This window comes from Vespula vulgaris, chromosome 4, assembly GCF_905475345.1.
Source record: "Vespula vulgaris chromosome 4, iyVesVulg1.1, whole genome shotgun sequence".
Lineage (NCBI taxonomy): Eukaryota > Metazoa > Arthropoda > Insecta > Hymenoptera > Vespidae > Vespula > Vespula vulgaris.
Window position 1 is genome coordinate 3,206,141 of NC_066589.1, and position 16,246 is coordinate 3,222,386.

General features: G+C 37.7%; 1 protein-coding gene across 5 annotated transcripts in view; it reads right to left on the minus strand.

Annotated features, from left to right (window-relative positions):
- LOC127063465 (protein couch potato-like) overlaps positions 1-13,259 on the minus strand; it is a 39,133-nt gene extending 25,874 nt beyond the window's left edge. Inside the window, exon 1 of one of the 5 annotated variants that reach the window (XM_050993298.1) lies at positions 11,251-13,259. In XM_050993298.1, coding sequence (XP_050849255.1) covers positions 11,251-11,313 — 63 coding nt within the window. In that variant the 5' untranslated portion in view covers positions 11,314-13,259. The remainder of the gene's footprint in view (positions 1-11,250) is intronic. The other 4 variants (XM_050993299.1, XM_050993300.1, XM_050993297.1 and 1 more) reach the window with 4 other exon arrangements.
- Between the last annotated feature and the right edge of the window lie 2,987 nt (positions 13,260-16,246).

Sequence of the window (16,246 nt, forward strand, 5' to 3'; positions counted from 1 at the left end):
AATTTTTATTTAAGTTCTCCTTTACTTCGTTTGTTCCTTTTTATTTGCAAAAATCTTTTACTGAAATATATAAAAATAGGAAAAGATGAAGATATTTACGATTTATATGAATATATCATACTCGTGCGTTTGTGAAACCGACGTTAATCCAACAATTTCATATGACTAAAACATTAATTATAACTACTACCGAAATGGAGATTAAGAGGATTTATTCAGCGTATGATAAATATTTATTCCAGTCGTAGAGTAATCCAACAAACACTAAATAAATACTTATAAAAGCTTTAACGCTAATCTAAATACTGATTTCAATGGCGGATTGCCATGACGTGTAAGCTAACATACACAGGCATACAAATACGTAAGGTAATGGATATCAGTTCGACTAGTTAGTAACATAATATGAATGCTGGTAGTAATCAAGCATTTCCGAATAGCTATTAATTTGTAATATTCGACTATCCTCATACCGATGTATCGATTTAACCTTTCTCAGAAATCACCTGTGCAATTTATAAATCAACCGAAATATCACACACTTGAATGCAATTGCAATGAGAACGAGAGAACGCAAGGATATATTATTTGAATTTACCTATAGGGAGCTATTTGTAAAGACGATATACGCTTTTCGATAACAAAATTCATTTCCAATGCGACCTTTACATAAGAAATTGTGCTAAATCGAATCAAACATAAATACTACTCTTCCGTTTTTCAACGAATCATCGAATTAATAACGGCCGTAACTTTCTTCGTTGAATCAGCGGAAATGTTTCGCGAAACAAGAACGCTAAAACTGGACCAGTTCGCATAACCTCAATTCGGTTTCAGGAAAATGGAGAGGAATTTCACAATGACGTATCGTCGTTCAATCTCGGAAAGCTGCGTTTCAGACCTCATTCGTTGGGAATCTCTGTAAATAGGTACAGAGAAAAATATATACCATATATATGCATATAAGCGTACACACATATAGAAGAGATAAAGGATGAAACACAAATGAAAAATGGATCTCATTGTACGTCAGTAGTGTTAAAAAAAAGAAGAAAAAAAAGTAGAAATGTTCACAACGCCATTAAACATTTTTGCGTCCTATATAGATGGAACTTTGACCGCATCTCTACCTTGGTCAATGACATGTCGGAAGTGAGTATTACGACCCAACAGCTAAAATGTCGGTTTTACAAATCATGGGTCGTATGTCAACTCTCGTTTTACAAAATATACCTCGATCAACTGCGGAAGTGTAACCACAAGTCGAACGTTTCACGCGTTTTATAAGACACGATAGCATATGACGTATAAACACATATCTAATCACACGACAATGAAGTGATACGTAATATAATCAAACGAATAGTCCAATAACAATTTTCAATGGAAGGAAATATTCAATGGAAAAACAAAAATAGATCATAATAATCATCGGTGAAACGTTACCTCGAAAATGACATCGCGAAAAGTATGTATAATGTATCTTATCAAAGGACAATTAATATATCTATACACATGGAGTTAAAGAAAAGAAACAATGAACAGGCAGAAATCGAAGAGAAAGTACTGAATTGTCAGCGAATTGTAATAAATTTTTAAGATCGTATTCGAATCAGTTATTACTTACTTTCCTCCTGTCTTGTTTTTTGTAAAAAAAAAGTGACGAATATTCGATAAAGGCACTTTCTACATTGCCAGGACAATGAACGCGAATGATCTCATGGCGGAATTAGAGTGGTAAGAGAGATATAAATGTCGAATAAAAGAGAAAGAGAGAGAGAGAATGAATAAAAACAAAAAATAGTAGAAAGAACAGAGAGCATCGAAGTCGAACGACGTGTACCAGAAAAACAGTGGTGAAAGAGCGGTTGCAACGAGGAGCGAAAGAGATTACGGAGAAAGGAAGGAAGGGTGTGAAGAGGAAGGGGACAAAAAAAGGAGGATTCGGGGGCGACCTCTTTTTCTTGCAAAAGCTGATTCGTCCAGCGAGCGTGCATCTACGAAGATACATAGTCCGTGCATAGACAGTAGTAAGAGAGTCTTTATGCTCCAAGGTTAGACCATCATTCCGCGATGGGAATACTTTATGTTGATCGTATCCGGTTCATGATGATACGCGCAGCTTCCGTCGACGTGATATCGATCTGGTGGATCAAGGGACGAGCCCTCTCCATTCTCTCGGTAGCCTACAAAGCGAACCTTTGAATGCCAGGTTACAGAGCGATTACGTCCGCTATCTCTCTCTTTCTCTTCAGTTCGTATTGTATAGCAAAAGCCGCAAAATCGATGCATTTCTACCATTGAAAGTTCTCGAGAGTACATGAGGAGAGAATACATGATCCATTTGAAATCTATAAGAACCTTGCATTAGCCCAATAAAATCTCTCTAGTAAAAACAATAGAAAATGTTATGGATTATTCTTTTATTTGTACTCAACACGCATTCTCTCATATTTGAAAATTAATGAAAATCTTTATGAGAAAATTAATAAAAATACAAATCGATTGTACCAGCTCAAATAATATAATGATTATTTTGATTCCGCTAATGGCGAAACAGAATCTCGCTCGCGGCAAATAATTTCCAGCTTTTTGATACGCATATACTTTCGAATAATGTTGATTATCGTACATAAGGCGTAATACCCATGATCGATTAATTAATTAAAGCATACAAAAACATTTTTTTTCTTTTATTTAAAAATATATTACTATTATTATTTTACTGTATTGTTATGCGTACAGATCTTGCACGGAAAGTACATTCCGATTTACGCGTTAACTTCAAACTTAGTTTACTGCTTTGTACATTTACACGAGGTATAACAAGCAAGTTGTTCGTTTAAAAGCAAGCAGGGAATAAGCAGACGTAGTACCTATAGTAAACGCAAATATTTCTCTCGAGTTAGGTCAGTGGGATTCTTCGTTGGTACGGTCAACTTATGCGCCAGACGCGACACTGTTAGGGACGCTGTCATTTGTTCCGGTCGGACGAGTGTTTCCTGTGCGAATGACGCTTCGCGGAAAATGATCGCGTTCGAGGCCGCATCGGAGTTATGGAGTCGTTACCAGAGGAACGGTGTCATTTTAGTCGTTTCGATTTAGTCGCAAAGTTACTCCGACATTTTCTTCCGTTGTATTTTCATGAGCGCACAAGAAACAAGCTAACCTCAAACTTTCTGATTGTAAGATCACATTCGTTGCACTGATATTAAAAAAAAAACCTACTTTCACGTTTTAAGGTTCAACGAGTGGACTTTCGAAAAGAAAAAGAAAAGGAGAATGATTCTTTCAAAAGAAAAATAAAAACAGAACTTTTCTATTAGAATTCCTAGCAGGATATTTGAAAATTAAATATGACCAGTCATTCGATTTTATTTCGAATCATCCGAGCAGCGTAAATATACAAGAAATTGACGAGAAAGAGAGAGAGAGAGAGAGAGAGAGAGAGAGAGAGAGAGAGAGAGAGAGAGAAATGGAGAGAAGTCGGACTTTCGTGGCTTTTACGGTTTGCTACTCCCGTCTTGTTCCTCTTCGCTGGCTAACCGTTATACAACATCCGCTCTACCACAATGCCCGCGCCCGCTGAAGTCCCAGCCCCCATTGTCTATTGTTATACAATCGTTATTCGTTCTCTCGACTTGCTACAAAATTCGATGCGATAGAATACTAGATGTGCGAGCTAATCTGCTACGCACATATATATAAACAAACTTGTATAAGTAGAAATAGGAAACGCGAGAGAAGATATTTGAATTCTGGTGTGAATCGGATAATCCAATTTTGTTCTCCGTCTCTCGCTCTATCATTATTTCTCTTTTTTCCTGTTCTTTTTAATTTCATTCCTACGACTCTTGTCGTCTATAAAGTTCACAAAACGTATAAGCTACGTGTGCGCTGCGAGCATCGATTTTCATAGCTTCCATTTGACCGTCGGCGTCAATCGTTGTACATATCGTTGCTACGTAACGTGTATAGGCTGAATATATCATGGTAGTTGAAGAAAAGGGAACATTAGATCCAGTCGTAGAAGAAAATTTTACTTTGAAAGCTTTCGTTAAGCGTAAAAAAAGGAAAAAAGAAAAGAGAAACGAATCGATCGAGTTTGCATAAATATTTCTGAACCTTTCGAAAAAGTAGAACTTCTTTTTTATGAGGACAAGTAGATATAAATACACATTAATTGAAAAGGTGATTAGTAGTGAAGAGTGCCTTCGATAATTCAAACTTCTCTCTCTTTCTCTCTATTCCTTTTTTTTTTTAATTCTTCTGTCGAGTGTCTTTTTGATAGCGAGACACCGAATCTATTGAAACGACTAAAATATGCTCCTACAAATAGTACACGCTACTACCATATTCACGCGATAGTACTTTCCACTTTGAAGTTCCATCTGGTGAAACGTTAAATATTTATACGGCTTTATTCCCTTTAGGATCTCCATGCTATCTTTTCGTACTCGCTCTTGTCTTATGTACGTTCGTTCGTTCGTTCGTTCGTTCGTTCGTTCGTTCGTTCGTTCGTTCGCTCGTTCGCTAGAAGCTTCAGGGAACGATTCTCTTTAGATGGAAAGTCAAGGAAACCCAATATATGTAAGCCGAGTGTCCTTATTCGCAAAAGAAAAACTCGAAAATGGTAAAAATTAATATGGCATTCATACCATTTCGAAAAGTCAACTATTCCGTACTTTGTCCAAATCCCTCGTCGTACGCTTTCTAGGATTAATTTTTCTTGGCCGTAAGGAGAGGTTCTCAGCCATTAATGCTGAATTACTTAAGGAAAATGAATAGTACGGCGGAAACGACCGACGAAGACGAGCTCCAAACATTCTTCAATCTTAATGCCACCGGATTTGCATCCCTAATCTTAAGGCGCTTGCTACCCGTTGAAATCTAATGCGATTCTCTCTTATTCTCTCTCTCTCTTTCTTAAAATGTTCGCGTCTCACACAAGATCGAATCGATCTACCGTGGTACTTAACGACCTTTTTGAATATTCAACAAAGTCTGATTTCCACGCCCAGTTACAAATCTTAACACCTTTTTCCCCAGTAAAATCCTATCAACATTTGAAAGGACAGAATCAAAGATAGATGCGGCAAGTATAGCTGGTGGAAAATAGAAATTGTAAATTCAATGAACGTATTCCTCAAAGCAAAAGTTTCATCTACTGTTTCTCTCCCTTCTCTTCTTTTTCTTCCTTTCAATCCATCCGAAGAAGTGTCTTCGCTCTCTGAAGATCCAACGAGGCCTAACCCTCTTGCGAAGCTCGACGAACGCGCGGTTTCTCTCGCAGCAAAGACGGATCGGCGCGCTGCTTGAGCACGCGCTAAGCGTTTCAGTTCGACTCATGGATGCGATTTCTTCGTCCTCAATTTCTTTTCTCTCTCCTCTCAAGCCGAGATATCCGTACGGGAATTTCGCTCACTCGCTCGCTAGTTCGTTCGTTCTTACCACTAATTTCGAGCTCGATTTAATCTCTCGTTCCAAGACATCTCGACTTTCCTTTCGTTTCTTCGTTACGAACAGCGCGATGCGAATCATAGAAAAAAAATTCTCATATAGATGAGATCGATATTCGTCTGACCATGACAAATGATATTACGCTTGAATGATTAAAATGAAACTTGTCGAACAAATGTCGAACCCTCTCGAAATGACGAATTACGATGAATCGACATTAGTCCATCGTTTGCACGAATAATTTGAAATTCGTCGAGCGAAAAACGTCTTAGACTTACTAATGAAATAATCTCGAAATTCAAGATTAATTTATGTACTCACGTACGATACCACGGAGTATGGTAACGATAAAGAAGAAGGAGAAGAAGAAGAAGAAGAAGGGGTATCGTTTCCATACTTAGATGACCGAGCACGATAGGGCGATCGATCTGCAACATATTCTCTGTCTCTCTCTCTCTCTCTCTCACTCACTCTTTTTCGTTCTATCCCTATCTTGAAAAGAACATACGTTGGTTAATCGAGTAATACTCAGAGGATAACACGATTATAACATATAAACGCTATATTAAAGCAGCGTTATCTTTTTGCTCGCTATAATAGATTCGACAAAAAACGAGAAAAAAAGAATCTCGTTAAATTCAACAAGGAGAAGCTTTTACGACCCTACAGATTTTTTCGTCTCGAGATAATACATTTTAAATGAAAAAAAAAAGAAAAAGAAAAGAGAAGAAGATTAAAAATGTGAAAACACTTTTCGCGTTATTGTCGAGTAAAAAAACAAAAAATAAAATAATGTGGCACACGATCGCGTCCGACTGAAGAAGTCAACGACCTATTACGTGGTTTACTTGGCCAAGTGAAAACTCCTGTTACATAGAGCCTATTGCGAATAGAATTGTTTGGGTATGAATAAAGTACGAAGAATCAAGCGTTTCAATTTTCCTGCGTATCTTCAAAGAAAAATACGAAACCGGAGTTTCGGAGAAACTAACTCACAATCGATTCATCAAGCTATGTAAAATATTGATTCGTTGATCTTGCGATTAATTCGATGGCAAACTTCGCACGATAAATAGAATATAATGTGACGGTTAGCACGTGCTACCACGAACGAATTTCGCTATATACGCGAATCCAATTAACGAGTTGCCGTACGGCGGGATTAATTATGATCGCATTATATTTGGAGATAGGCTGTCACAATACAAATACGCGTGCGTATAACGTGTAGTTAGTTATCTATATAATAAATATCTACGTGCAAACGTGGAAATTTCGAATTACGTACGTTTGAATCGATCAATGAAAATATCGACACCTCTCTCGTTCATAAACTCGAACCACGCATGATATTAATTTTAATAAACGTTTTCGCACTCTTCCGTGTATTACAATAAAAATGACTGTAGGCTTGAAATTAAATTTCCTCTCTTCATTAAAACGGGAACCTCCAGAGAGAAGCATTCGAATTTATACCGATGTTTCTCCCTAATTCGATTTCGTTAAGGTTCTTTACGCAACGATGAATTAAAATTATTTATCTACGTATAATCATTCAGAAAAGTATTCAGATATTTTGTGGAATAGAATAATATTTTTCCAAACAAAGCGTTCTGGATTTTTTAATAAACTTTTTTAATAAAATGAAAAAATTAGTACATAATATGAAATATGTAAAAGATTTTTTTAAATATTCTTTCGCTGTACCAGAGTAGAGATACGAAAAAAATCTATATTAAGAGATCTGCAAAATGCATATATTTCTTTTTTTATATAAAATATTTTATAGAAATATATTTTTATGAAAAAAGAAATATATGCATGTTGTAGATGTATTTGTCTTATTTGTATCTTGTAAATATCTTGAAAATTAATAAACCCTAGAACGAATTTAACTAATTTTAACTGAATTTAACTAAGAGATCTATAAAATATGGATTATATCATAAAATTTATCATTTGACCACGAAAAACTCTGTAGGATATATAAAAGATAATGGAATTAATGAAATATATTTACGTAATTTTTATAAAAACATTTGATAAAAAACTTGAACTTAGTATTTTGCATGACTACTAAAACAGATAAATTTCGTTTTAAATCTAGACTTAATTATTATACACTAACTGCTCCATATCTATTAAAACATTCAGAACATATTTTCTTTAGTCTAAAACAAATTATTCCATTTCAAGAAGTGCTCAAATATTTTGTAAATGACTGTGCTTTGCATGCATTTATATAAAAATTCGTCATTATGTTCAAGCAATTAATAATCGTTCAGTATTTAAGTACCTACGTTTGGATTGTGATTTTTTCATGATTTTTACATCGAATGTTATCGCAAAAAAAATTCTAATCAAACACATGTTCTGCATCGATTTTCAATCTGTTAATCAAACCTGACATTTTTATTTTTCCGACATTCGTTCTCGATTTTATACGAGAGAAAGGAAAAATGAGAGTCAGAGAAAGAAGATAGTAACGAAGCGGAGTCGTGTGAAATAGAAAAAAGATAAAAATTTCCACGGTGTTGTCGCTACCGGCACATCTTGCAACAAACGCGTTGTTATTTGCAGTACCGTGAGAATTAAATTTTCCTCGCGGCACAAAGTTTCCCGCCAGTAACAACGGCGCGAAAGATCTGACTTCCTACCGACGCGTGTCCATGCCTCATCTTTTCTACGCCACGCAAAAAAGTCGAAACTGTTATATAAGTACAATACACTATTATTTATATACATTATAGTTTTACATACATCAATAGTAAACCAGAAATAATAATTAAAAAATCGTCCATATTCATTAACATTTTCAGCTTTCTGCATTTACAATATTAATCTAATCAATACATAATCCTTTTATAATTCCATTTTATATATACCATACCGAATTATTTGTAAGTGCCATACAAAAAAAATACAATAGTTGTATTTTTTTTGCCTTTATTCATTATCCATGGACCCAACTGTCTATCGAAAGTAAATAATCGAGAGCATAGGGTATACGAAAATTATTCTATTCTGATTATTTTAATTGATACAGATTTAAAAAGAAAACAAAAAAAAGTCGTCGAGCGTCGAAAAAAAAATAAAAGTTCTCTCGTGCTCACACCGTAGCTAGTTCGATATTATCGACCAAATAATTTTCATCCTCGTGGTGGAGGAAGATTCCGCATTAGCCTCGACGAAACAAATGTAAAGACAAATGTAATGTAATACCATTCGCTTTGGCTAACGAGGGAGGCTTCCCATCTTCGTTTAGCTCGTTCGTTCGCTCGAAATGGCCACTCCTAAAGCTGTTCTCGCAATCGATCGATCGCGATTCTCAATACGAGAATATAACTACGGCTATGACTACGATGATGACTATGACTACGACGACAAAACCCATGGAATCCGGATGGCCAAGAAAATCTCGATTTTCTTTATCGCATGATCACCTCGGCGATTACGAGAGGCGAAGTGAGTGGTCATACAGATGATCTCTTTACGTTCCTATCATAAATATTGATCGATCGACGTGTGGAATTATTAAACAAGAGTACAAATACTGAACTATTATATCTTCTTTTTCTATTGCCTTCACTCTCGCTCTAATTATTACTATCTTACATTATATTATACTTGTATGTTATATTTTTGTTATAATTTGTAATTACAAATTATAATTATAGTATTTAAATGATTCATGATTTCTATATAATATTATATGTATAATATCACATATGCTTTGTCCTTACTCATTTATATTATTTATGTACTTACAAATACGAAAGAATTTATTCTAATTCAGTAAATCATATTATTCCTACTCTCCTTATCGGTCTTTTTCTTTCTTTTCTATTTATGACCAGATTGCATTCGACTTTATCGATTTCACCATTCTACTAGCAAATTCAAAGCTCGTAAAAAATGTTACTTCTACGAGAAATTCCACGTTAAAAAACTACACCGAACGAATTTCGATAATGCGACAAGCCGATGAATAATTTACTAATGATTATTCACTCGTTGGCGTAGCTTAATTTGGAAAAGCCTGAGTACTTTTACACTCCTTTCAAATTGATAGCCTCGAAATTTGAAGGACCAAAGAAAAAACGAATTCGTATCGAAACGTAGACATCATTACCACTGCTGTTGTTAGCAAATCGCGTAACTCTTTTCTATAGAAAGTTTTCCAAAGCGCTAATTTCCCGTAATATACGAAGCGCGGTTGCGTCCAAAAAAGTTTTACCGCGCAAAAAAGCAAGTTGAGAAAGAGAGCGAAGAGAGGAAGAGAGAGAAAGAGAGAGAGCTCGTGTCGCTCGAACGAGCGTGCGAAATCGGCGAACGTCTCGTAAAACTAAGAATCATCGTTTTTAAAGTGCTTCTCGATCGGAAGAATATAACGAATCGTTCCCTTTTTCGAACGTTCCGTTACGGAGAGATGAATAAAACGGCGTCACGGTTTCACGCACAACCGAGACGATTATTGTCAAAGAATAAATTATTACTCGAATGATTACTTGTAGGGAGCGAATTGTTTCGGTTTATTAGATAAGAAATTTGTTTTCAATTTCGGTGACAGAAAGAAAAAAAGGAAATGATACCTCCATAGTTTGTAGATTATAGAAAGCCACGCGACACGAAGAGAATAACACAATGTTCGATAGTACGATAAGGTGTACAATTTGGTTCGATATTTTCCTTTGCTTTCTCTGTATATTATGTATAGATACGTAGGTGTATAAACCCATATATGTATGATATATATCTATACGTAGAAACCATACGCGTACGTACGTTCTCACGCGCGTCAAACGGAGCGTAATTCTCGTCCATATGATATGGCACGTAAGTAAGCTACATACGTAAGTGTAGGGTACATACATCCGTATGTAGGACGTTGTACATATATATCGTACATACGGAATACATACTACGTATAGATTATAACGTAGTTCGGCGCCTTTGCGCTCGCCGGCACTCGCCTAGCAGAAAAATCAATAACAAGCGTGGTATGGCGTGGCGCGTCGTGCTCTCTCTCAGGTGCCCGCCCGCTCGGTCGCCTGCTTGGCTGCGCGAGAGGAAGGAAGTCGGTGGCAGGAGAGGTGGCCAGCCAGCCAGGAGGCAGGCAGGCAGGCAAGCAGGCAAGCAGACAGGCCGACAAGCAAGCAAGCAAGCAGAGAGGCAGACGATGGTGGCGGCCAGGCAACCGATCGAGCGAGCGCGAGCTCGGTGGAAACGAGTCACCTGCGGCACACTGACGTACCTTTGCGATCGAATTCTCTCTATCCCTCTCTCTCTTTCCTTTTCTCGAAGGTACACGCGTGACGGGAACGCGCGATACCCTATCTTCGTAATAGTATGTGTATACGTCTATATATGTATGCGCGTGCGCACACCTACACACGTTACCAACGCGTCTGCGCTGAGTAAAGAAAAGAAGGGGGAGGAGGTAGTCGACGGCGCGTGCAAGGTGGAACGAAGAGAGAAAGATGGGAGAGGGGTGAAGAAGAGGGGAGAGAGGAAAAGAAAGAGAGAGAGAGAGAGAGAGAGAATGTGTGTGTCAGTTCGCGCGTGCTCGAGAGACGAAGAAACGGGGAGAGGACAAGAGCGCGAGTCGAGCGAAGGGTCGCTTGAGCGCTCGCGCACGAGCACACGAAAGGCGCGGAGGAAGCGTTGCTTTGCTTCCGTCGAGTGAGCGAGAACTAGCATCGCCGCTGTCCAATGAATACGAGAGAATGTGTATGATATATATAAATATAGGCATATATGTGCATGCGGTAGAGTCATACATATACGTACCTCGTCCTCACCGGTGGCCACCGTGTTGACGGAGTCCATGCTCTGAGAGAGCGGCGCGTCCATCGTGCAGGCTAATTTGCCGGACGGTCCGGGTTTACCGGAAGCTGCGGTACGAGCGGGTGGCGGTGAGGAGTCCACCGTATCCCGTCTCGGGCGTTTTAAAGCGGGAGGCGTTATGGTTGAACCGGCGAAGACGACGGGCGCCTCCAGGACGTATCGGTGGAAGTAAACTTTCGAGGAGAAAAAATCGGCCCTTTTGCCACCTCCCCCTCTCCCACCTCCACCACCACCACCACCACCACCACCACCACCGCCTCCTCCTCCTCCTCCTCCTCCTCGTCCTCCTTCACTGCCGCCCACTTCCGCTTCCTCCACTTCCTTTTCTTTCTAATTCCCCTTCGTTCACTTCTTCTTCCGCTTCTTACGATGCGTTTCTTTCTTTGCCTTATCCTCTTCTTCCTCTTTTTCTTCTTCTTCTTCTATTTCTTCTTCCTCCTCCTCCTCCTCCGTCGCCGCTGATGCCGCCGCCACCACCACTACTACGTCCACCTCCACTAGCACTACCACCACTGCCAACACTACCAACAGTCGATCTCCTCCACCAAACGAAACAACGACGGCACCAGCACTAGCACCACCTGCACCACCACCTCCACCGCAACCACCACCAACGATAACAACGACGGCCGAGGGCCAAGCAAGTCGCGGTGCTACTGCCACCGTCGTCACCGATGCACCTGTCACGCGTTCGCTCTAAGGGTCTTTAAGATAGAGCGAGAAGGCAAGACGGAGACGGGAGAGAAAGAGCGATGTCCAAGAGAGAAAGAGAGAGACGAGATGGATGGACGAGAGGGCCCGCGAATGTCTACGTAGCCTGCAGGTGTTCCCACGCGTCTATTTTCGAGCAATCGATACACACCGCACATACGAACACACGCGCACGGTGTGTGCAACTCTATGTTTCTCCTCTCCTTTTGACTTAACTTAAAAAACTATTTGATGTGTCAAAAAGAAGAGCAAATAAATTGATCTACCGTTGTATTTCTCAGCGTTCGGCACCACCGATCATTTGCCGATCATTACTCTCTTTGGTGACGTTGCAACTTCCGTTCACATTCGAAGAACACCTTTCGTTTGTTCCACCTCGATTAACGACGATCTTCTTTGCGTGCGAGCACATACGGTATCCAAATTTTTTTATTTTTATTAACCAGATTTTCACAGGCCTCTCTCTCTCTCTCTTTCTCTCTGCCACTCCGTCGACGACGACGACGACGACGACGACGACGACGACGACGACGACGACGACGACGACGACGACGATGCCGACGACGTAGAGGAGAAGGAGGAGGACGTTTCGTGCATAAAAGCAGAAAAGCGCGAGATGAGGACGCGCGCGCAACTTTCCAAATGGGGTAGGTGGTGGGCTTACTGGTAGCGACGATCAGAACGAACAAGACAAACGATGATAATGTAGGCGTGGGTACTGATACTTCCTTCCGATGTGAACGCGCGTGGACGTAAAAACGGGACGTTCGAGAGTATAGTAAGGCGAGTCGTTATAAAAACGAGCCAACGTAACGCCAAAGGGTATATGTATGTATATGTATATGTATATATATATATCTATTTATATATTTCTATGTGTATATATATATATATCTATACATATATATATATATATATATATATATAAGTAAAGATAATAACGACGTCGTTACACGAGCACCGCGACACAACTGGTACGCAGGCTACCGATAGACTGACGGGCCATGAACGAGCGCAACGAGCGCAACGAACAGCCAGGTGAGAGGGGAGTTGGTACGCGCGCGCACACACACATTCGTGGGGTGTCGGTTTTGTCCATCCGCCAACTACCACCAGCACTCACCATCGCTAGCACCACCTCCACTGTAGGGATGAGGCGGCCTTACGATGAGCTTTCTGGGTCGGAGGTAGGCGCGAGCGCAGGACTATGTATGGTAGGGTGAAAGGGCGAGACTGGGGGTGTCACGCGGTAAAATACGACGAGAGGGGTCAAGGGGTGAGAGCGGTGATATGCATCGCTATACTCAAACATCGTGGTAAGGTCGCACACTACTATCTCGTCCAGAAAGCAAGGAATCGTAGATGCGTTCGGTACTACATATTTTCCTCCAGCTTTGAAATGGGAGAATGATGGAATAGAGGAATACGGTTATGTAGTACTCTCATTCCTCATAGTAAAAATGTCGGATGCGAGATAGAGATAAAATGGCCATAACCAAGAGAGAATCAGTAAACGAGGAGGATAAATAAACTATAGCTTTTGTTTTCCTTTCTTTAATATTTTTTTCGTTGATAGATGCCTGGCGCCTTTGACAAAAAAGGTCCTATTATTTTGTGGCTATATTTTGAAACAACGCACGACAGGTGCACTTGATCCGAGGGTTGAAGCTCTTCCGCGTGTTTCAAGGTATGATCGATGATTCTACGAAAATTCAGCTGTTCGATTTATGACTTGGCGAAATTTTGATCCTTCGTTGAGGACAGGTGCATCGGCGTTGATGGTTTGTAAAAAAAAATCATATTTGATCGATGAACGCAGTTCATTTCACAAGTCTTAATATTTTACCTTCTTAATGTCACAAATATATATTTTTGCTCAATCTTTTCTGTGTATATACGTAGACATTTGCGTTCTTGTTGCGCATATTGTAAAAGAAAGAAACAATAGAGTAGAATCTTCGCAGCCATGACCCAGCTCAGCCGATGCCAAGAGATCGTAGCGCTCCCTCTTCGAAGAAGATGTCCCAACGTTGACCTTACCATCTGCTTCGCTACTACCTCCCACTACAAATTTTATCGGTTTTGTAGCACAACCATCGTACAGTTTGTATAATTATTTAAAATCAATCTACTGGATCGTGCTCAATATTTAATACAGATAAAATAGGAAGAGGCGAATCGTGCAGAGAGAACCTTGGAACTCGGATTGAAATCGTCGATCCTATATTTCCGCATTACTCCTGTATTTTTTCATGCACCAATGCAATCAAGGAATGCACACTTTTATATAAATAGCATATTCTGTGAATAACAATTTTCAGTTATCAAAAAAAGAAACGATGCACGATTTAATTATTTCACCTTTCAATTATTCAAAAGGTACGTTTTTTAGATTAAAACAATGTAAAAAATATTTTTTAAACTTTCACTATACACCTTTCATGTTCCGTCCATGTTTAATCTTGCTTCCAACCGATGACACTATGGCGCTACTATCTGTTTCTATTGATGGTAACATTGGAAGCGACATAAATACAATAAATGTCCGAAATTCTGTTATTTGTTTACTTTTTATATACTATTTTGATGTAGAAAAATATTAATGATTATAAAAACATTAAATTCACGCAATTGATTGCTGACTTTGATAATATAATTTTTGTCAATTTTTTAATTAGTGTCAATATAAAATTATTTTTATACATATTTTTCTCATGTATTATTGTAGTAATATTTCAACATTATTTAAATGGTTGACAGAATCTAATTTTCTAAATTGTATAGTTAAATAATTTAAAATGAAAATTGTAATACGTACGTTCGTATAATAAGTAAATAATATGAACATATTCCGGATATATTGACGTAGTTCATCAATGAATATAAAAAAGCTTTACCCTGTGGCATATAGATAACGTTTATATCATATGAATCACATAATTATGTTTAGTCGTGCCGAAAAAAAAATAGAACGAATCATTCAACATTCAGAAAAATTCATCTTACTTACATAGACATATGCAAAAATAAGTCTATGATACTCTAAACAAAATTAATTATGCTCCATTTAATAATTCACACTTGAAAACATAAAAAGTGTAACTTCGTTAATTACATTAAAATATTTCTATTCTAATATAAACTAGAAAGAAGTACTCGAAAAAACTTAAATTCTCATAATCTATCATTTGACTGTTAATAATACTGTTTATCTATATTATTGATACTCCTTAAAAAATATATTTATTTATGAATAGCATTAGTAATTAAAAAATGTTGGAATATTCGCAAATACAAACACAAAATACATTATATCGCATGTAATTCATCGATTTTTACGTTACAATTTCTCAGTTACCGACCTAGAAATTGATGATACTTATTGCCTACAGAATACGGCAAGAGAGTCGCTTCGATCGTTTCTTCTTCTATTTTAATATTTCCTTCAATATTGAATATGTATTTTACGAAAAAAACATCTTCCATGTGATAAAATGTTTATTTTTAATTAACATTTCCGATTTAATGAATGATATTCAATTTTTTGGAACAATTTTTTCATTATTATATATACATTATAGCAATTCGATTAAAACTTCTCAAACATTTATCTTTCAATAGTATTGAAAATATCGAGTGATTATTAATTTGATTGTTTTTTTTTTAAGCGATATTAAAAAATCTGTAATTTAAATGTATAAATTATTTTCTGTAAGCGGGAATTATAAATGGAAACTATAAATTATTCTATCATGCCATTAGAATCAATTTGGAATTGTGTAAAGAATACGATTAAATAATTGTGTAAAGAATAAGATACCAGTAGTTGAATGTACGAAAGATATATGCATATTTATTTAAGAATAACAGAATGGAAAGATAGATATTTACTTTTCCTCAGATCTATATAGAAGAGGGAGGTGACCGGTCAAACTCCAGTCCGCTGTTCCGCAAAGCAAGATAGCTTGCGTTTGAATAACGATATCAACATGCAGCTACTTTAACGTAGAATAAATTTAGAAGATTTTCTTATTATGTACAGTCTGCTTCTGAACTTTGTTCCTATTCAAATGTCAATTTTTACACTTGCCATGTTTACCGGAGGAACAACTAACAACCTTCTAATTATAAATACTACAGATTAAATTAGATAATATTGATTTATATTATTTATTCTTTTAAAAGAAATCAACACTTCGTTACACGGAACGCGATTTTATATGTTTGA